This window comes from Nicotiana tomentosiformis, chromosome 4 (assembly GCF_000390325.3).
Source record: "Nicotiana tomentosiformis chromosome 4, ASM39032v3, whole genome shotgun sequence".
Classification (NCBI taxonomy): domain Eukaryota; kingdom Viridiplantae; phylum Streptophyta; class Magnoliopsida; order Solanales; family Solanaceae; genus Nicotiana; species Nicotiana tomentosiformis.
In genome coordinates this window covers 102,117,182-102,139,627 of record NC_090815.1, presented here as the reverse complement: position 1 = coordinate 102,139,627, position 22,446 = coordinate 102,117,182, and the positions used below count along the sequence as shown (strand labels likewise).

Here is a 22,446-nt window from a genome sequence, read left to right as displayed (position 1 = left end):
CTCGCAATATGGCATTTGCGAGATTGTTGGCTCAAATAATAAAGCTAAGAGCACAATTTCCAGATTATGCAATTAAGACAATTCGTCTTGATAATGCTGGTGAGTTTACATCCCAAGCCTTTAATGATTATTGTATATCAACTGGGATAACAATTGAGCATCCGGTTGCTCATGTTCATACACAAAATGGTCTAGCGGAATTATTGATCAAACGCCTCCAATTAATTGCTAGACCAATACTTATGAGAACAAAACTTCCCATTTCAATATGGGGTCATGCTATTTTACATGCAGCAGCACTTGTACGGATAAGGCCCACAAGTTATCATAAAGTCTCCCCGTTGCAATTAGCTTTTGGTCAGGAGCCAAATATTTCTCATCTTAGAATCTTTGGTTGTGCGATATATGTTCCAATTGCTCCACCACAACGCACAAAGATGGGTCCCCAAAGAAGGTTGGGAGTATATGTTGGGTATGAATCTCCTTCTATTATAAAATATCTGGAGCCTATGACTGGAGATTTATTTACAGCAAGATTTTCTGATTGTCATTTTGATGAATCAGTATACACAATATTAGGAGGAGAAAATAAGCAGCTGAGAAAGGAGATAGGTTGGAATGTATTATCAATATCTCATTTAGATCCTCGAACAAATCAATGTGAACAAGAGGTTCAAAAGATAATTCATTTGCAAAATATTGCAAATCAACTGCCAGATGCATTCACTGACCTACCAAGGGTGACTAAGTCACATATTCCAGCTGCTAATGCTCCAATTCGAGTGGATATCCCGGTAGGACAATTAATTAAAGAAAATAATTTTAAACCACGCTTGAAACGTGGTAGACCTATCAGTTCTAAGGATAAAAATTCTCGAAAAAGAAAAGGAGCAAATGATCAAAGTGATCATAATACGGAGGTAGTGACTCAAGAAGAGCACAAAGACATAACAAATGATAAAACCTCAAGGGAGGTTCAGGTACCTGAAAATGATAAGAATGAAGAGATCTCAATAAGTTATGTCTTAACGGGAAAAAGATGAAACCGAAAAAATATTGTTATCGATAACGTTTTTGCTTATAATGTCGCTATTGAAATAATGCAACAAGATGAGGATCTTGAACCAAAATCTGTTGATGAATGTAGACAGAGAAATGATTGGCCAAAATGGGAAGATGCTATCCAGGCAGAATTAACTTCACTTGCGAAACGTGAAGTTTTTGGGTCTGTAGTCCAAACACCAAATGGTGTTTAGCATGTTGGCTATAAATGGATTTTTGTACGTAAAAGGAATGAGAAAAATGAGGTACAAAGATATAAGGCACGCCTTGTTGCACAAGGATTTTCACAAAGGCCTGGTATCGATTATGAAGAGACATATTCTCCTATTATGGATGCTATAACGTTCCGTTATCTCATTAGTTTTGTTGTCCATGAAAAGCTTGACATGCATTTAATGGATGTGGTTACATCCTACCTTTACGGCTCACTTGATAATGAAATATACATGAAAATTTCCCAGGGATTTAAAATGCCTGATGCACATAATTCGAAGTCCCGGAAAATATTTTCAATCAAACTGCAAAGATCTTTGTATGGTCTAAAGCAATCAGGTAGAATGTGGTATAACCGCCTTAATGAGTATTTATTAAAGGAAGGTTATATAAATGATACCATTTGTCCATGTGTTTTTATAAAGAAAACAACATCAGAGTTTGTTGTACTTGCTGTATATGTTGATGACATAAACCTTATTGGAACTCCTACAGAACTCCAAAAGGCAATTGATTATTTAAAGAAGGAATTTGAGATGAAAGATCTCGGAAAAATAAAATTATGTCTTGGTTTGCAAATTGAACATTTGGCAAACGGGACTTTTGTTCATCAATCTGCCTACATAGAAAAGGTATTGAAACGGTTTTACATGGATGAAGCACATCCATTAAGTACTCCGATGATTGTTCGATCACTTGATGTGAATAAGGACCCGTTCCGACCTCAAGAAAAGAATGAAGAACTTCTTGGTCCTGAAGTACCATATCTTAGTACAATTGGTGCACTTATGTATCTTGCTAACACTACAAGGTCTGACATAACTTTTTCAGTTAATGTATTAGCAAGATATAGCTCTGCTCCTACAATGAGACATTGGAATGGAATCAAACACATATTGCGGTATCTAAAAGGGACTATCGATATGGGGTTATTTTATGGCAATGATTGCAGTCCCGATCTTGTTGGTTATGCCGATGCTGGGTATTTATCTGACCCACACAAGGCTCGATCTCAAACAGGCTATGTGTTTACATATGGAGGCACTGCCATATCTTGGCGATCGACTAAGCAATCAATAGTGGCTACTTCATCTAATCATGCTGAGATAATTGCTATTCATGAAGCAAGTCGAGAATGTGTATGGTTGAGGTCTATAATACACCTTATTCGAGACAAGTGTGGTTTGAAGTGTGATAAATTACCCACAATTTTGTATGAAGACAATGCAGCATGCATAACCTAATTGAAAGGAGGATTCATAAAAGGGGATAGGACAAAGCACATTTCACCAAAGTTATTTTACACACATGATCTTCAAAAGAATGGTGATATCAATGTGCAACAGATCCGTTCAAGTGATAATATGGCTGATTTGTTCACCAAATCTCTACCGACGTCAACCTTCAAGAAACTAGTGTACAAGATTGGGATGCGAAAGCTCAAGGATGTGAATTGATGCTCTCATCAGGGGGAGTTAATACGCGTTGTACTCTTTTTCCCTTACAAGGTTTTGTCCCACTGGGTTTTCATTGCAAGGTTTTTAATGAGGCAACCAAAAGACGTATTTCTAAACATGTGTACTCTTTTTCCTTCACTATGATTTTTTTTTTCAATAGGATTTTTTTCTAATAAGGTTTTAGCGAGGCACATTATCTATGGACATCCAAGGGGGAGTGTTATAAGAGAAATCAAATTATGTTGGATGTCTACTCTTCCTCCATGATCTTCTCAAATGCTTAATGACATATTCAATGACATATTTCTATGCTTAATGACATATTCAATGACATATTTTTATTCACTTTTCATGCTTATATAAAGGCCTTGTAATAGATAGGAAAAACACACAATTGAAGAAGAAATAAGAATCTCTCTTCCTCTCTTTCTCTCTATATCTCTTAGCTTGTTTTTCCTTGTTCGATATTATTATTTTGAGATATATTTATAACAAATGCCAATTATTAGAGTTCAAAATGCGATTACATCTTTTAGAGATACATTCCAAAGAATACAGGAGAAGTGTGCACATAGTTTAACATAATCTAGTACTAAATACGTATGTCATTCATTAACTTACTTTGATTAGGACATATACGAATCTTTTAGAATAAAAGAATTCACATACGTCCTAATCAAAGTTAGCAAGTAAGGACGTATACGGATTTCAAAGAACATTTTATTATAATTCGGAATCAGTTATATAAGGTAGAAGTTTAACATTCCAACAACGTAAAGAGATAATTAACATATATCTTATAGTACTGTATTAGAAGTTAATTCATTATAGTAATAGAATTGTGGCGTGGCTAACCATCGAATTGTATGGTGTGAGAAAAAAGAACTTTTTTAAATCACCATGGTGTTAGAGTATATTTTTGGTAAATCTATTTTTCATTTGGCTTTCACCACCCTATTACAAAATATTTTTACGTGCTTGACCAAAAGCGTACAAGGAAAAAACACTGCAAACTTTAAATCAATAAGGAAGAATTTAAATTTAAAACAGTTTAAATGTTTAGACGTAACGATTCATGTAATTCAACACTTCCTTTAATTTCCCTTTTTGCACCAGATTACTAAAAGAAGACGAGATAAAAGAGGTAAGCTGAAATATGTAAATGATATGATGAATAAACTAAAATAATTTTAGGATAAAAATTTAATATCATTTTATCCCTTGTTTGGTTATTATTCCCGGTATAAGTTATTTCAAGATTAAAAATAGTACCGGGATAACTTATACCTGTCAGAGAGTGGAATAGTAATCCTAGGATAAATTATCCCATGATAAAACAGTAAAATTAACAATCACATGATTAATACAACATTCCAAACATTCAATAAGAATAATCTCAGAATAACTAATCACAGTATAACTAATTCCAATATAAATAATCGCACCATAACATAACTTTAAACCAAACGACCCCTAGTCCAGAGAGATCAAAAACTTAATTGAAGAAGAAGAGAAGTTAGACTTTGACAAAAGAGGCAAAAGACTTTTCGGTGGCACAAAACATACTATGACTGCCCCCACACCCCGTGCTTTGATTAATTATCTTTGAGAGAAATGGTCAAGGTCATGACTCATGATTGATTGCTAGTTGGGACCATGATTGCTCAATTCAATCAAGTTGTTGCGATCAACTTGATTTCTTTTTTCTATTTTTAGTGCCTAATCCCAACATGGTAGATCTAGACTAGACGTAGGGACGGCGAGTTGGTGAAGCCGCTAAATACAATCTTTAGGCCCAGAATTTTAGGGACCCCAATTGTTTTTCCAATTCTACTGGATGTTTGGTATTTGATTCGGGACCTTGACTAATTCGAATTTATAAAGTTTATTAAAGTGGAAATTGTTTCTTAAAAAGAATTTTTTTCATGTTAAGAATCAAACTGAATACCTCTTATCAAGGAAAGAAAGATGCTATCCATCCCACTAACCTCTTCCGGTGAGGCCATAATTTTTTTTAGAAAATATTAAGTATTTTAAAGTAGAAAAGTAAAATATTTTATATAAAGAAAATATTACAATTATCATTAGAAAATGAGCAATACACTTTTAAACCCCATTTTTAATTTGTTTTTTTTTTTTTTTTTTGCTTTTTCTCAGGTTTCCATCATTGCAACAAGTACACTAAAATATCAAAATATTATTTTGATACAACGTTATCAACTTCTTGAATGGGTTCTATTATTTTTTTTTAGTGACAAAGTAAGGAGTTACAAATATTAGTTAAGCTATTAACTCTGCTAGCTGTTGGGTTTTTTAAGCTTAAATGTAGCTTAAAAGAGGGTGAATGGAAAATAGAGAGAAATTGAAAATATTTGAGTTTCCCTCCTTGACAAAGGGATATTGTCCCATATTGGAAGAGGAAAAGATTTTGATGGGTATATATACAATTGCACTTCTTCTAGCTCTTAAAGAGTTAAGAAGAATGCAAGCCTCACACCGTCGTCGTCGCTCGCTCGGCTCGGCTTCGGCTTCGGCTTCGGTCAAATAATTGATTGATTAATTTTTTGGACCAAAATTATTTGTTAATAGTAAATATTAACAGAATTGTTATTAAATATCCGATTTTTTGTAAACGGAATATTAATATTAAATCCAAAACGTAATAGTATATGCACTTTATTTTTTGTAAAAGACATTTACAAAACAGTTTGCACCTCTTCAGAAGAACAGTTTGCACCTCTTCAAATCTGAAGAGTTGAAGAACAGTTTGCACCTCTTCAGATTTGAAGAAACAGTTGGCACCTCTTCAGATTGAGCTCAACATTGGCTATAAATATCAGTCCATTCTTTCAGATTTTCCATACGAATTTCTGACTTCTCCTCCTTTCTTTTGCATTATTTTAACTACAAACAAAGCATCAGTAAGTGTGATTTACTACCGATCTTTGTGTTCGCTGAAACATTGGTGTTTGAAGTATCGCTACACCAATGTGTAATTCGTTCTATCCTGGGAGGAAATAATCCACAACCTTGGGTACTAGGAGGGGATTAAATTCCTTAAGGAAACAATGTGAATTCAGTGGGCTTGGATTAAATTCTGTTTCTTTTACATTTATGTTATTTTATCTTCTCCATAATTATTTTACAAATACAGCTAAATAACAAGTTTAAGGAATTTAATATTTTTTGTATTTGTGTTATATTCACTGTTTTTGGAGACTAAAACCTGTGTGGTTTTCTACTCCAGTGGAGATTAAAATCTACGTGATTTTAACGTTTGTTTGTATCATTATTTTACAGAAATGACGAACGACAACGGGAACCAGACTGTTCATATGGTAACTGCCAACGCATCGATAAGCCGAACAACACCGGCACTAGCACCAGCAGAAAAACCCAAAAAAATTTCCGGGATTGACTTCAGGCGCTGGCAGCAGAAGATGTTCTTCTACTTGACGACTTTAAGTCTGCAGAAGTTCATTACGGAAGATGTCCCTGTTCTGCCCGACGAAACTCCAGAAAATGAATGCTTTCTCGTGACTGAGTCGTGGAAGCATTCTGATTTTCTATGCAAGAATTACATTCTTAGTGGACTAGAGGACAATCTGTATAACGTCTATAGTAATATGGAGACGTCAAAACAACTGTGGATAACGCTTGAAAGGAAATACAAAATGGAAGATGTCGGGTTAAAGAAATTCGTTGCCGCTAAATTTTTGGACTATAAAATGGTAGATAGCAAGTCTGTTATTACCCAAGTCCAAGAATTGCAAGTGATTATTCACGATCTCCTTGCTGAAGGTATAAGTCAAATTAATACTAATGTTGAAAGTATTAATTATATTGTTTCTACTAACAGAATTTTCGCTGAAGGTCTTGTTATCAATGAAGCGTTTCAAGTTGCAGCAATGATTGAAAAGTTGCCTCCTTTGTGGAAGGACTTCAAAAACTACTTGAAACACAAACGAAAGGAGATGTACCTTGAAGATCTCATTGTTCGGTTGAGAATCGAATAGGACAATAAAGCTGCTGAAAAGAAAGGACGTGGAAACTCAATAATAATGGGAGCAAACATTGTTGAGGATAGAAAGAGGAAGAACGCTTATGGACCGAAAAGCAACCCAAGCAAGAAGCGGTTCAACGAAAATTGCTATAAATGTGAAAAAGCTGGACACAGATCTGCAGATTGTCGTGCTCCAAAGAAATACAAGAAGAAGGGTCAAGCAAACATGGTTGAAAAGCACGAAGATATCGATGACTTGTGTGCTATGCTTTCTGAATGCAACCTGGTAGGAAATCCTAAGGAGTGGTGGATTGATTCTAAAGCCACTCGCCATATTTGTGCTGTTAGAGAAGCATTTGCTACATATGCTCTTGTTGGACCCGAAGAGACGCTTTCTATGGGAAATTCTGCAACGGCAAAAATTGAAGGATCTGGAAAGATATTTATGAAAATTACTTCTGGTAAGGTGGTGACCTTGAACAACGTCCTTCATGTTCCCGAGATTAGAAAGAACTTAGTCTCTGCTGGACTTCTTGTTAAGAATGGGTTTAAGTGTATCTTTGTATCTGATAAAGTTGTAATAAGTAAGAATAAAATGTTTGTAGGAAAATGTTACTTCACTGAGGGCCTTTTCAAGCTGAATGTAATGGTTATTGAGAATAATAATAAAATTTCAGCTTCTTCTTACTTACTCGAGTCAAATAAATTATAGCATATACGTTTGGGTCATGTCAATTACAAAACCTTGCGAAAAATGATTAATTTGGAAGTATTGCCTATGTTTGAATGCGACAAATCAAAATGTCAAATATGTGTGGAATCTAAGTATGTTAAACATCCTTATAAGTCAGTTAAAAAGAATTCAAATCCTTTAGACTTAATTCACATAGATATTTGCGACATGAAGTCAATACCATCTCGCGGTGGAAAGAAGTATTTCATAATTTTTATTGATAACAGTAGTCGATATTGCTATGTTTACTTACTTAATAGTAAAGATGAAGCAATAGATGCATTCAGGTAATACAAAAATGAAGTTGAAACGCAACTTAACAAGAAAATTAAAATGATAAGAAGTGATAGGGGTGGCGAATATGAATCTCCTTTTGAAGAAATATGTCTAGAATATGGAATAATTCATCAAACAACTGCCCCTTATACGCCCCAATCCAATAGGATTGCGGAAAGAAAGAATCGCTCATTAAAGGAGATGATGAATGCATTGTTGATAAGTTCTGGTTTGCCACAGAACTTGTGGGGGAAAACCGTTCTTACGGCTAACCGGACACTAAATCGAGTACCCCATAGCAAAACACAATCCATTCCATATGAAAAATGAAAAGGAAGGAAACCCAACTTGAATTATTTTAAAGTGTGTGGGTGTTTGGCAAAAGTGTAAATTCCTAAACCCAAAAGAGTAAAAATAGGACCGAAAATCGTTGATTGTGTTTTCATAGGATATGCGACCAATAGTAAAGCATATCGGTTTCTGGTTCATAAATCAGAAAATCCCACATTCATAATAATATGGTTATAGAATCAGATAATGCTGAATTCTTTGAAAATATATACCCGTATAACAAGAAATGTGAGTCGATTGGTGAAGGATCTAAACGACCTCGGGAAGAAATAAAAGAAAGTATATTTAATGAGGAGGATCCAAGACGTATTAAACGTTAAAGAACGTCTACTTCATTTGGACCAGATTTTGTGACTTTCTTATTGGAAAATGAGCCTCGAACATTTAAAGAAGCTATGCTTTCTTCGGAACCATTATTTTGGAAAGAGGCAGTCAATAGTGAAATAGAATCCATATTGAATAACCACACATGGGAATTGGTTGATCTTCCTCCTGGAAAAAAACCTTTGGGTTCTAAATGGATTTTTAAGAGAAAAATGAAAGATGATGGCACTATTGATAAATATAAGGCAAGACTTGTAGTCAAAGGGTATAGACAGCGAGAAGGTCTTGATTATTTTGATACATACTCTCCGGTTACAAGAATTACTTCTATACAAATGTTAGTGGCATTAGCTGCAGTTTATGGTCTTGAAATTCATCAAATGGACGTTAAGGCAGCCTTCTTAAATGGAGACTTGGAGGAAGAAATCTACATGGAACAACCTGAAGTGTTTGTGGTTCCTGGTAAAGAAAAGAAGGTATGTAGACTTGTTAAGTCTCTTTACGGACTAAAACAAGCACCCAAACAATGGCATGCGAAATTTGACCAAACAATATTGTCAAATAGTTTTAAGATAAATGAATGTGATAAATGTGTGTACATTAAAAATGTTCCAAATCACATAGTCATTATTTGCTTATATGTGGATGATATGCTGATAATGAGTAATGACATTGCCAACATAAATGTGACTAAGCGTATGCTAACTAGCAAGTTTGATATGAAGGACTTGGGAGTTGCTGATTTAATTCTGGGGATTAAGACCAATAAGACTCCTCAAGGTATGACAATACTCAAGGTCTAGCATTGTCACAATCTCATTATATTAAGACAGTACTTGGAAAATTCAAGCACTTAGGGTTTAAAGTTGCAAAGACTCCAATTGACGTGAATCTTGCATTAGCAAAGAACAAAGGCCAAAGCATATCACAATTGGATTATGCTCGTGTGTTGGGACGCTTAATGTATATCATGAATTGTACACGACCAGATATAGCTTGTGCTATAAGCAAATTGAGTCGATACACGAGCAATCTAGGTCAATTTCATTGGATGGCGATGAAACGAGTTTTGGGATATTTAGAACATACCCAGGACTTTGCTTTGCACTACAGTAAATATCCTGCGGTGATTGAGGGATATTGTGATGCAAATTAGATCACCGGTTCAACTGATTCTATGTCCACAAGTGGATATGTATTCACTATTGGTGGAGGAGCGGTATCTTGGAAGTCGTCCAAGCAAACTTGTATTGCCCGCTCTACAATGGAAGCTGAATTCATAGCCTTAGATAAAGCCGGTGAAGAAGCTGAATGGCTCCGGAATTTTTTAGAAGACATTCCATTTTGGCCCAAACCGTTGGCACCAATATGCATACATTGCGATAGTCAAGCTGCAATTGGAAGGGCTGGGAGCGTGATGTATAACGGCAAATCTCGTCATATATGACGAAGACATAAAACCGTTAGGCAATTACTCTCTAGAGGAATTATCACGATTGACTATGTAAAGTCAAGCGATAATGTATCGGATCCACTTACAAAAGGCCTAACTAGAGAGGTAGTTGAGAAATCATCGAGGGGAATGGGACTATAGCCGAGAACAAGCCATTGTGGCGGTAACTCTACCTAGAAGACTAGAGATCCCAAGATCTAGATTCAAGGAGATCAAACAAAGTCATTAATAACGGTTCAACATTGTCAACTAAAAATTTGGTCCATTCTCGTGATGAGATAATGTTCAGTACCAAGGATAAAGCATTAAGGCTTTTTAATGATTTCTAAATTTGATACGGGGTATATGAAATAGTGTATCTACGGGATGACACGTTTAGGAATCACCTATGTAAGTGTGAAGTATTAGCCGCTTCAAGGAGAATTTTGTAAGGCCAATTCTCTACACACTTATTAAACCAGGCGGTGTCCATGGCTGAAATGAATACAACAATGAGAGACAAAGACGGTTAAGGGTTGGTTGTGTGACTTATGGTTGTCTATGTATACACCAAAGTTCGACGGTTCAAAGATATCAAATCTACCAATTAACCGAGTATATCCGACATAAGTTCACTACGGAAAGTTCAAAGGGAAACCTACTTATCCTGATACAATTAATCCTTGCTTGCGAATCACACAGTTTTTCATGCATATTTCCGTGATATAGCCATTCTCCATTCATGTGGGGGATTGTTGGGTTTTTTAAGCTTAAATGTAGCTTAAAAGAGGGTGAATGGGAAATGGTGGGAAATTAAAAATATTTGAGTTTTCCTCCTTGACAAAGGGATATTGTCCCATATTGGAAGAGGAAAAGATTTTGATGGGTATATATACAATTGCACTTTTTCTAGCTCTTAAAGAGTTAAGAAGAAGACAAGCCTCGTGCCGTCGTCGTCGCTCGCTCGCTCGGCTCGGCTTCGGCTTCGGCTTTGGATTCGGTCAAATGATTAATTGATTAATTTTTTGGATCAAATTTATTTGTTAATATTAAATATTAACAGAATTGTTATTAAATATCCCGATTTTTGTAAACGGAATATTAATATTAAATTCAAACGTAATAGTATATGCCCTTCGCTTTTTGTAAAAGACATTTACAAAATAATTTGCACCTCTTCAGAGGAACAGTTTACACCTCTTCAAATCTGAAGAGTTGAAGAACAGTTTGCACCTCTTCAGATTTGAAGAAACAGTTGGCACCTCTTCGGATTTGAAGAGTTGCATCTCTTCAGATTGAGCTCAACATTGGCTATAAATACCAGTCCATTTTCTCAGATTTTCCATACAAATTTCTGACTTCTCCTCCTTTCTTCTGCATTGTTTTAACTATAAACAAAGCATTAGTAAGTGTGATTTGCTACTGATCTTTATGTTCGCTGAAACATTGGTGTTTGAAGTATCGCTACACCAATGTGTAATTCGTTCTATCCTGGGAGGAAATAATCCACAACTTTGGGTACTAGGAGGGGATTAAATTCCTTAAGGAAACACTGTGAATTCAGTGGGCTCAGATTAAATTTTATTTCTTTTATATTTATGTTATTTTATCTTGTCCATAATTATTTTACAAATATAACTAAATAACACTAGCTATTGTCGGAAGACAGAACACGATGACTAATCATGGCAGTAATCTTTGGTCTAAGGGTGAAGACACACACCCCCTAGAGATTTTTATTCTCAAAAAACTAGAAAAATCTACTTCAAATAAAAATATATAAGAATTTTAAAAAAATGAGGTCTCCCATTAAAGTTTAGCTTTAAGCCACCAAATTTATTGAGCCGCCCGTGACAATACGTAACGAGCTTGACAAAATTAACTGCGTTTAGTTCGAACTATATATGTTTGCATGAGAAAAAAAAGTTGGCACCTATATAAAAAGTAGAATTCATCTGACTTAAATTCTCGTATTCGTCGATTGATTCAAAGCAAAAACGATTTAGAAAGAAAAAGTGTTTTGTCTAGTCAAAAGAACAAGTTCGTCTTAGGGGCTTATGATTAATTTGGATGGAATACTAAACAGTGCACAAATGAAAGTAACTATATAAAGAGAGAAAAAAATATGCGGATTTTGTGAAAGCGGTCGTTGTAATTTTGGATAATAACTGCTGAAATCAAAAAATTGGTTGAGACAGCTATGCGATGATGTGACCTATACAAGGCTATACAAACTTTTTTTTTGGAAGTGGTGTCAATTGACATGGAGAATTATACTATGTAACTAGATAATTATTTATTCATGTATATATACTATATATTAAATTCCCCTAAATTTTTTTAATTATTTATTTCTTTATATTTTAATTTTCTTTTATGAAAATTTTCACTCCGCCATTTAACAATCAATACATCAACAAACAGGGGGGCCGATGTACCTAAGAATTGGGCGCTCGGTGCAGCCCTTGAAGATTAAATCAAAAGTGCAATGGAGTATTAAGGATTACGTGGAATAAGGAATAATAATCTCGAGATTAGTACAAAATTATTTATTCTATATTTGGTTGAATTTTTTAATTTGAATTTAGTAATCCCGAGATTAAATAATCCTACAATTGGGTATTATCATTACTAGACAACTGTCAAAAACCGTCCAAGAAAATCGACCGAAATCGGTCGCAAACATAGAAAAACTGACCGATTTTCGACCGATTTTAATTCGTCGAAAAAACAGTGGTCGCTAACGTGTGACGACCGAAGACGGTCGTAATTTTCGACCAAAGTCGATCGGTTAATTCAACCAAAGTTTGACCACTTTATCTAAAAATATTTGTTGGAAAAATAAATATACACACCGAAATCGGTTGATAATATGTAAATTATTTTTTATTTATTTTTTAAAATAGCGACTGATTTCGGTTGGAAATATAATTATTTGATAATTTTACATTTCTTTTCAAGTTTTAACATACTGACCGAAATTAGTTGGAATCATTAAAAAATATACTAAAAAGGTTATTTCCGACCGATGTCGGTCGGAAATTTTAAATTTATGCAGACTGCGCATTGAAACTATCGACCGAAGTCGATCGAAAATTATAAATTTCTGGGCTTTTAATATGAGCATTCCGGCCAAAATTAGTGGGAAATTTTTCGTTTTTTTGGGTTAAAACCTGGCAGAATATGGTTATTTTTCTGCCACACCACCTGTCAATTACAACCAATAATCATCCTATAATGGCAGCATTACATTGCTGTCATTCAACCACAATTAACCAACAACAACAACAATTAACCAACGCCTACCACAACAACAATGCTAATAACAACAATAATTAAACAACGCCAATCACAACAACGACGTCAACCACAACAACAACAATACAAATGATCAATAACAAAATAATATCAACAAAAGCATACCAACAATACAATTATCATTCAAAACTATTCCAACTAAATATTCACAAGTTCAAGACTTTGTTTAGCAATACACACCATTCAAGGAGTGTTTTGTACAATATCATCTCCATCTCCACTAATAGAAGTTTCATCGTCGACATGGTTCGAATGATCACGACGAGAAGAATTATCATCTGAGAAGACTCACGAGATCGAGGAATTCAGAAAACACCACTAGCAAGAAGATTGGTCAACTAACCTTGAAGGACATTAAATTGCTGGTCCCTCTTTTCTAGCTGACCTCGAAGGCTATCAAATTGTTTATCTCTCTTTTCTTCTCTAGCCTTTGCCTCTTCAAGCTCTGTTGACAGCTTTGCGATCTTTTTCTCCATAGCCGAGGGAGTCGACCTATCAAGTGCCTCGTCGTGGGCGAAAGTCCCTGTACCTTGCAATCTAGTCCCGTAGCGCCGAAATGATCTCTCTAGAAGGCCGTATGCTATCCCCTTTTTAGGACCACGGACAACATCCAACCAAATCTTATGCGCTTCTTCGTCTGAAATGGAAGATGGCCCGCCTTGCTCATTCGGTGGCAATCTCTGACTGTACTCCTCCATAATAGTCTATTAGCGGCCCTTTATTTAGGAGATAGAAAATTATTAACTATATAATATTATAAATATTAATTTTAAGTTATAGTAGTTATGAAACTTACATATGTAGTCTTCGCCTGGTCCTCGACCCATCTACTTGGATCTGTCAGTGCCTTCTTTTTCCGGATATGAGTCTCCATGAAGAACTCATCGGTAGTCAGCTTTCTCCCATATTGTTTTCTACAAATATAATAAAATATGTTAGCTAAATTAAAATAACTATAGTTCAATAAAATTAAATTTAAATACTTTAAGGAACTACCAGTAGTCTCCTCACAGTCCCCATGCTCCTTGTACCCACACAGTGCAACGAGTCACCCTTCTAAGTTGCTTGGGCCTTCTTTCCCAGACCACTCATCTTCTCGAAATCCTCAGTGGCCCATTGCCTCATACGATCCTCCCATAAATATGGTAGAGCCCATGAAGGCTTCTTATTTTTCTTCCGAGCAGAACAGAAGGAATCAGATAGTCTCTTACGACATTTGAACTCAAAATTTATAAGAATGACACTGTTATGCCGGTCCTCCCATGCACGCTTAGTCTGCAAATGAAGTGTGTAAATTTATATGAAAATATTATTAATATAATACTTAAATAGATAAGAATTATATTAAAATCTTAAATTGGTTAAAAATTTGCTTCACGAGCTCCGGTGAAAAATCACTCCAAGTCACATAGGGTGCATCATACAATCGACCAAGAGTTTCAGTGATTATCTTTGTAGTATGATGAATAGGTATGAACCTGCAACATAACAATTATATTAAATAAACAAGATTACCTATTATAATTCAGCAAAAATAAAAAAGTAATAAATAAATTTTACACATTGCCTCAGGTTTGATGATCATCCTTTGATAACGATCATACCACATTGTATCTGGATCATCATCCTCCGGTGTATCTGAAGCATGCGTAGGAGGGGAGGCATTTGGCTCAGCTCTATTATCCCAAAGGCAAAGTCTAGAAATACTAGGAGACGAACTCCGTGGAGAGGGAGACGGGGTCGCTGATGAAGATGGATGCAATCTAGATCTTTGTTGCGATCCAGACCAATGTTACGATCCAGACCACTACTACGATCCGGGTGGCTGTAATCTAGATGGATGCGATTCAGCTGGTGGTGAAGCAAATGGAGCAGATGACGGGCATATCACCACATGGCCCTATGACTGCTGATCCAGGGTAGCCATGTAACTATATGTAGGATTATGTAGAGGAAACAGGTATAGTCCTTGGTACACCCTGTGCGACCCAAGGTGACGTAATGAATATGAGACTTGTTAATCATGATTTAAATGATTTTAAAGTCATAATATGTCTATATATGATATTTGGATAGAAAATATGAAGTTTGAGAAAAATCGGATTAAAGTTGCGGAAACACCGACTAAGGATTTACTATGTAACAAAGCTTTTTGAGAAATATATTTCGTGTGCTATATAAGGTCTTTTTGGTATTTATTATATATCAAATTGAAGGTCTTGGAATGTAGTTTCCAACTCACTTAACCGTTCATTCATAAAATACCCGAATAAAAAGTTATAAGCGTTTGAAGAAGGGCCAATCAAAGGGTGCCAAGTATCACCTTTATGACTTTTAAAACAATTGGGATATTTGCATCCCATCTCTATCTCTTTCTCTAATTTTTCAGAGAGCTCACCCAAATAACACCCTTAACTTTACTCTTAAGCTTTCTATAAGAGCTTCAAACAATATTATCATCCCGGGCACGGAATCAAGAAGCAATAACATTAAAATGATCCCTACGATGTAAGTATCGCTATATCGTCTCTCTATTTCTTTGTGGTTTCTATTTTGGAAGGTACTTCATAGCTAAAAAAACGTGTACTTTATGTATTTAAGTGTTTAAATATCAAGGAAGGTTGATAAATTCATTTTCTAATAGTTAGAACTCACGGGACGGTGATCGGAAGCCGTGAGTTCGAGTTATTTGACTTGTAGTAGATTGTTTTGTAGGCTGTTTCGTGTTGCCTTTGGGATGTATATTTTTCTACTATTTAATAGAGTTTTGGAGGATAAATGGTGTGTAGAAACACCACATAGTGACTGAATGGTGGGCTGGTCGTTCATCGTTATATTATTTTAAGTTGTTTGACACTACTTTGGTTGCCGTTTTACGTATGTAGTGATTAGGGTGTGTGAGCTGTTTTGTGGTATATTATGATGGAGATAAGGTTGAAAAATGATACTCACATATTGTTATTGTCGTGTTCTTATTGTTGTTGGTATATGGTATTGGAGGAGGGCCTAGTTACAGGGGAGATGCTGCCCAAATTTACGTAAACGAACTACTAGTTTAAGTTGCGGACTTAGCCTTTACTCAGCACTGATTTTGAATCTCCTTATGATGTGGTAAATTGAATTTAGTTGTTTGAAGAATTTTTTGGAATGTATTAAGGACTCAATGGAGTTAAGGTATGTTAAGGCTATCCCTTCTTTCTTTTTGGTATGATCCAAATGATACAAACGAAACGAGCAAAATACGCAACTTTCATAAATGACTCTATTCATAGAAATACTAGAGATGTCTATATTCTTGATTCCCAATGTAAACTATTATTATATCCTTTGTTCATGGGTCTCAGAAAAATACGCATTTGATAAAGTTTGTCCGAAAGGCATATTGATTTTATGATATTCGAGAAATCTTATTAACGTATTTCTTATGCATTTCATGCATTTATACATGTACATTGACCCATGACCAGAAGGTGTTATATACGCGTATATTATATGTATATGGGATATGGAAAAAGGTTAAGGCGTTATATACGCATCACTACCTGATCAGCTGGTATACGTTGATGATTTTGCCCACAATGGCCGAGATGATATGTTGGGATGCCCTCAGAGGATTGATGATATTATGTACACATATATCTATGCATGAGATATGGCATTTATACGCACATGCATGACATTATAAATTTTCATGATTCACAAAGCTATTCAGAATTTCAGGTTGAGTTCTTTACTCCATGTTTCTTTCATATCTTTTAAATACTATTGTCATGCCTTACATACTCGGTACTTTATTTGTACTGACGTCCCTTTTGCCTGGAGACGCTGCGTTTCATGCCCGCAGGTCCCGATAGATAGGTTGAGAGTTCTCCTAGTAAGCTATTAGCTTAGCAGAAGGTGTTTGTGCACTCCACTTGCTCCGGAGTTTCCTATTTGGTCAGTATGATTTGAATATGTATTGTCTGGTATGGCGGGGCTCTGTCCTGACCTTTATGATATTTATGTACTCTTAGAGGCTTGTAGACACATGTCATGTATAGGGATACTGGTATGGCCTTATAGGCCAGTACGTAATATGTATAAGTCGGTATATCAAGTTGGGTCACCCTATAATGAGTATTTCCTCATGTTTTATTCTACTTCTCTCACGACAGCCTCTCCGACTCAATTACCTATGATAGTATGATACGAAAGATACGTTATGTTGATACTCGGTTGAGTAAGGTGTCGGGTGCCCATGGTGGCCCATCGGTTTGGGTCGTGACAGCCCTGTGGTGGAGAATGGTAAGAATATTGCTAGAAGGGCGAATGGTAGGTAGTCTAATGAGTAGATGGATGTGTTGGAAAAGATGTGTGCCTAGAATATTGTTGTCGGCCATCAATAGTGGAGGGATGAAAGTGTGGAGTGGAAGAAAGCGAGGGTGTAGCACTATCCTCATGATCAATAGGCCTTTTATCCTTCCTAGACCTACCTCGACCCATATCGGTCATCTGCATAAATTAAAGAAAATGTTAGAATTGAGAATATAAATCTGTATAAGCTGAGAGCTCTTGAAAAAACTAACATGCTAGTTGTCTTCGAAATATCCTTCCTCGTCTGAAAATTCTTCTCTTCACTTATTTCATTTTCATCAGGTGATTCTTCGTCCTTATTTTCTATGGTTATTATTTCCTCCATATCAACTTATTATAATATGCGTTGAGGATGCTCCAAGTTATTTTCTAACTGATCGTCCACCATTTGGTTAACACTTGAGGTATCATTTTGGTAAGCAACATCTAGCATATTCTCAACTTTCACCCTACCAACAGGCTTAGTTTTGATTACAACCAACCAATCAGACTTATCCCTCCGCAATGGATATGGAGCATAATACACTTGCCTAATATTTTCTTCAATTATAAAAGGATCATAGCGATCATACTCCCTCTTTTTATTAACCTCAATTATATTGTACTGCGAGTGTACATTTGTACCTCTTCTAGGTGTTGGGTCAAACCACTTGCATCGGAAAAGTATGATCTTCTTATATGGCCAACCTGGGTATGATAATTCTAAAATCTCTTTGATCACACCATAATAGTCATTTTCCTCATCCTAGTTGCCTTCACCACCTTTAACACACACCCTACTGTTATTGCTTTTTTATACTTAGTGCATTTCTCGGTGTGAAATTTGTAACCATTCACAAAATACTTAGACATAGTAGTAACCGTAGGTGCAGGTCCCCAAGATATATCTTTAAAAAATTGATTAACATCGTTATTTGGATAATTGACCTACATGTAGTGTTAAAAATATTACAAGTGAGCAAGTATATTCATAAGTGACCAAGTATGTATATTCACATGTGAGTAAGTATGTAAGCTGCACTTACCCACTCTTTAAACCATGCCTCAAATGTAGAATATACAGCATCATGGCCAAATAGACTCACGAAGTCACAGAGCGACACATTGAAAATTTTGTTAGTTGCATCAACCTAATTAAATAATAGTCTGTGTAAATTAATATTACGTCAACGCTTACTTAAGAAAGGGTTAAACTTTCGGACAATTTAGCAATACATGATTAGAAGCTGATTTGTACTCCATACTACTTAGGCTCCTTTTTGATCGATCTTTAGAATCTCGGCATGGTTGATTGAATATGGACATTGGTGGATATAATGGATTATTCTCAATCATGACATTGTGCCGATTAGGCCTATTTCTAGCACATGACACATGACTCTTGAAATAGTAAGAACAAAAATGGACAGTTTTCTTTGCAAGATAGGCTTCGCATATAGATCCTTCAATCTTATTCCTCTGTTTATCAAATTGTTTACACTTAGCGATATTTCTGCACATTGTCATATTAGACGATAACGTTAAAGAAATTACAAGAATGAATCAAGGTTTGATCATTACCTCTCGAATGAATATATCTACCTGCATTGAACCAGCCATCCAAGTCGCGCCTCGTGTACAAGGTGAATTGGAAGTTGTTCCATCACATCAAAGAAACCACATGGAAAAAATCCTTTCCAGTTTATTACTGATTACATGAATGTTCCGATTCATTTGAAATACATTTTCTTCCCTTAATATGGTAGAACATAAGTCTTTGAAAAACAAACTTATCTCTGTGATGGGTTTCTAGATATTTTCAGGCAAACCACAAAATGTAATAGGGATTAAAGTTTCCATGAAGATATGACACTCATGATTTTTCATTTTAATCAACTTTCCTTCAATCATATCGACACGTTTTGGTTCAAAGCATAGCCATCGAGATTCTTTAGGTTTGTAACCCACTCACAAATCTGTCATCTTTATTCCAAAGTGAATGTGTAGCTGGCCTTGGGATTGAACACCTTAACATTGTTCGCAGACTGTAAATGTAATTCAGGTCGCATGTAATATTCTTGTAAGTCCTGTCTAGCCTTCGGGTTATCTTTTGTCTTATTCTTATCATCCATCACTATGTTGAATAAGTTGTCAAAATAGTTCTTCTTAATATGCATGACATCAAGATTGTGTCGGAGAAGATTATCCTTCCAGTATGGCAACTCCCAAAATATACTTTGTTTTGTCCAGTTATGGGTAACACCATATCCAGAAAATCTAGAAGGTGGGGCCTCAGTAACTTTAGTAAAGTTCTGAACCCTCTCCCAAATTTCCTCACCGGACAAAATTGGAGGTGCCAAATTATGTTCAACTGTATTCTTTTTGAATGGATTCGTCATCCTTCTGAACTCATGATCAACTGGCAAGAATTGACGATGACAATCAAACCATGATTGCTTTAGGCCATGTCTTAAAGTGAACGCTTTATTTTTTTCATGCAGCAAGTACATGCTAACTTTCCAGCAGTCATCCACCCAGACAACATTCCATATGCAGAAAAATTATTAATGGTCCACATTAAGTTAGCACGCAAGTTAAATTTTTGCTTAGTTGATATGTCATATCGATTCGGTTTTTATCAATTTTTGTCGATTTTTCGGTTATTTATCGATTTTTTTCTTAATTATGAGACATACACTGCCAAACACATATTCCGGCGAGTACATTTTCAACGTAACACTATCAAACCAATTGCTCTTTGAGAAATATATTATTTACCAAGATATATTGATGATAATTGAATAAAATAGTGATGAATAATTTAATTACCAATCAAACTAGAATATAAAAATAAAGAATTAAATTATTATAATAGCAAAGAACTAGAGTAAAAATATAAATGACTAATATATATCATAAAATTTTAGAAACTTTATATAAAAATATACATATATATTGGTGTAATAATAAATTTAAATAGCTACTTCTATAGTCCGGTTCATTTTTTTTCGATTATTTTTTGATTAAAACCAAAACCAAACCAAACCAAATTTGATTGGTTTTAAAATTCAAAATCAAAACCAAACCAAACCTAAAAAAGTATCGGTTTTTTTGGTCGGTTTGGTTCGGTTTTCGATTTGGATCGGTTTTTCGAGTTTTTATGAACACCCATACTCCCAGGCCTCTGGTTGCCATTATGCACCGCTACCGTCTAGGCACCTCTTACACGGTGTTCTTTCAGCGTTCAATCCAGCCGACTAGCCCCGAGCTAGTCCCAGCAGCCACGCCCACCGAGAGCTTGCTTTGAGTGTGGTGATACCCGCCACATGGTTAGAGACTGCCCCGGACTCAGGAGGGGTGCACCTCTATAGATTACTTAGGCCCCACGTATTCAGTCAGGTTCATAGACTTCTCAGGCCATGATTGTTGCCCCAGTTGCCGCTCCTCCCGCACAACCAGCTAGGGGTGGGGGATGGGCAGGTAGAAGTCTCCCTAGAGGGGGAGGCCATGCCAAATTATATGCTTTTTTGGGTAGAACGAAGACAGTTGCTTCAAATTCAGTCATTATAGGTATGGTTTCGGTTTGCCATAGGGATGCATCAGACTTATTTGATTCGGTATCCACTTATTCATTTATATCATCTTACTTTACTCCATATTTGGGCATATCTCGTAATTCCTTGAGTTTTCCTGTTTATGTGTCCACGCCTGTGGGATATTCTATTATTGTTGACAATATGTATCTGTCGTGTTTAGTTCTTATTGGTAGTTTTAAGACCAAAGTTGATCTATTGCTGCTTAGTACGACAGACTTTGATGTTATCTTGGGCATGGACTAGTTGTCGCCCTATCATGCTATTCTAGATTTTCATGCCAAGACTGTAACGGTGGTTGTGCCAGGTCTACCACAGTTAGAGTGGAGAGGTGCATTAAAGTATGTTCCTAGCAGGGTTGTATCATATCTAAAGGCTCAACGTATGGTTGAGAAGAGGCGTGCTGCTTATCTAGCCTTTGTGAGAGATGTCAGTGCTGATACTCCCACTATTGAGTCAGTTTCGATAGTGAGAGACTTCCCAGATGTATTTCTTGCGAATCTTCCGGGCATGCTGCCCCATAGGGATATCTATTTTGGTATTGACTTATTGTTGGGCACTCAACCCATTTATATTCCACCATATCATATGGCCCCACAGAGTTGAATGAGTTAAATGAGCAGTTGTAAGAATTGCTTGATAAGGGCTTCATTCGGCCTAGTGTATTGCCTTGGGGTGCTCCGGTCTTGTTTGTGAAGAAAAAAGATGGTACTATGCATATGTGTATTGATTATCGGCAGTTAAACAAGGTCACAGTGAAGAACATATATCCATTGCCATGCATTGATGATTTATTTTATCAGTTACAAGGTGCTAGAGTGCTCTCGAAGATTGATTTGCGGTCAGGGTATCATCAGCTGAAGATTCGAGATCTGGATATTCCGAATACTGCTTTCAGGGCTCGGTATGGTCACTGTGAGTTTCTTGTGATGTCATTTGGGCTGACTAACGCCCCCAACAACATTTATGCACCTGATGAATAGTGTATTTCAGCCCTATCTTGATTCATTCATCATTGTGTTTATTGATGACATCTTGGTGTACTCCCGCAGCTGGGAGGATCATGAGCAGCATTTGAGGATTGTGCTTCAGACCTTGAGAGAAAAGAAGTTGTATGCAAAATTTTTAAAGTGTGAATTCTGTCTTCATTTGGTGGCGTTTTTGGGTCATGTGGTGTCGAGTGAGGGGATCAAGGTAGATCCGAAGAAGATTGAAGCAGTGCAGAGTTGGCCCAGACCGTCTTCAGCTGATGAGATCTAGAGTTTTCTTGGTTTGGTCAGGTATTTCCGTCATTTCGTAGAGGGTTTCTCACCTATTGCTGCACCTATGACCAGATTGACCAAGAAGGGTTC

The 22,446-nt window shown here is 36.0% G+C and overlaps 2 protein-coding genes across 2 annotated transcripts; both read left to right on the top strand.

Annotated features, from left to right (window-relative positions):
- The first annotated feature begins 509 nt into the window (after nt 1-509).
- LOC138910253 (uncharacterized) lies at nt 510-1,043 on the top strand. Its single transcript, XM_070201481.1, has one exon. It carries the CDS (start codon nt 510-512, stop codon nt 1,041-1,043), a length of 534 nt encoding a protein of 177 aa, XP_070057582.1.
- A 4,991-nt stretch (nt 1,044-6,034) lies between these two features.
- LOC138910252 (uncharacterized) lies at nt 6,035-6,748 on the top strand. The gene is made up of 2 exons (XM_070201480.1): nt 6,035-6,474; nt 6,592-6,748. The coding sequence occupies exons 1-2, from the start codon at nt 6,035-6,037 to the stop codon at nt 6,746-6,748; spliced, it is 597 nt and encodes a 198-aa protein (XP_070057581.1).
- Nucleotides 6,749-22,446: the final 15,698 nt, after the last annotated feature.

Bases quoted from the DNA above. Each gene is read 5' to 3' on its own strand.
- LOC138910253 (XM_070201481.1), top strand. From the start codon at position 510: ATGACTGGAGATTTATTTACAGCAAGATTTTCTGATTGTCATTTTGAT.
- LOC138910252 (XM_070201480.1), top strand. From the start codon at position 6,035: ATGACGAACGACAACGGGAACCAGACTGTTCATATGGTAACTGCCAAC. The intron at 6,475-6,591 runs GTCTGTTATTAC...TTCTACTAACAG, and splicing joins TATAAAATGGTAGATAGCAA to AATTTTCGCTGAAGGTCTTG.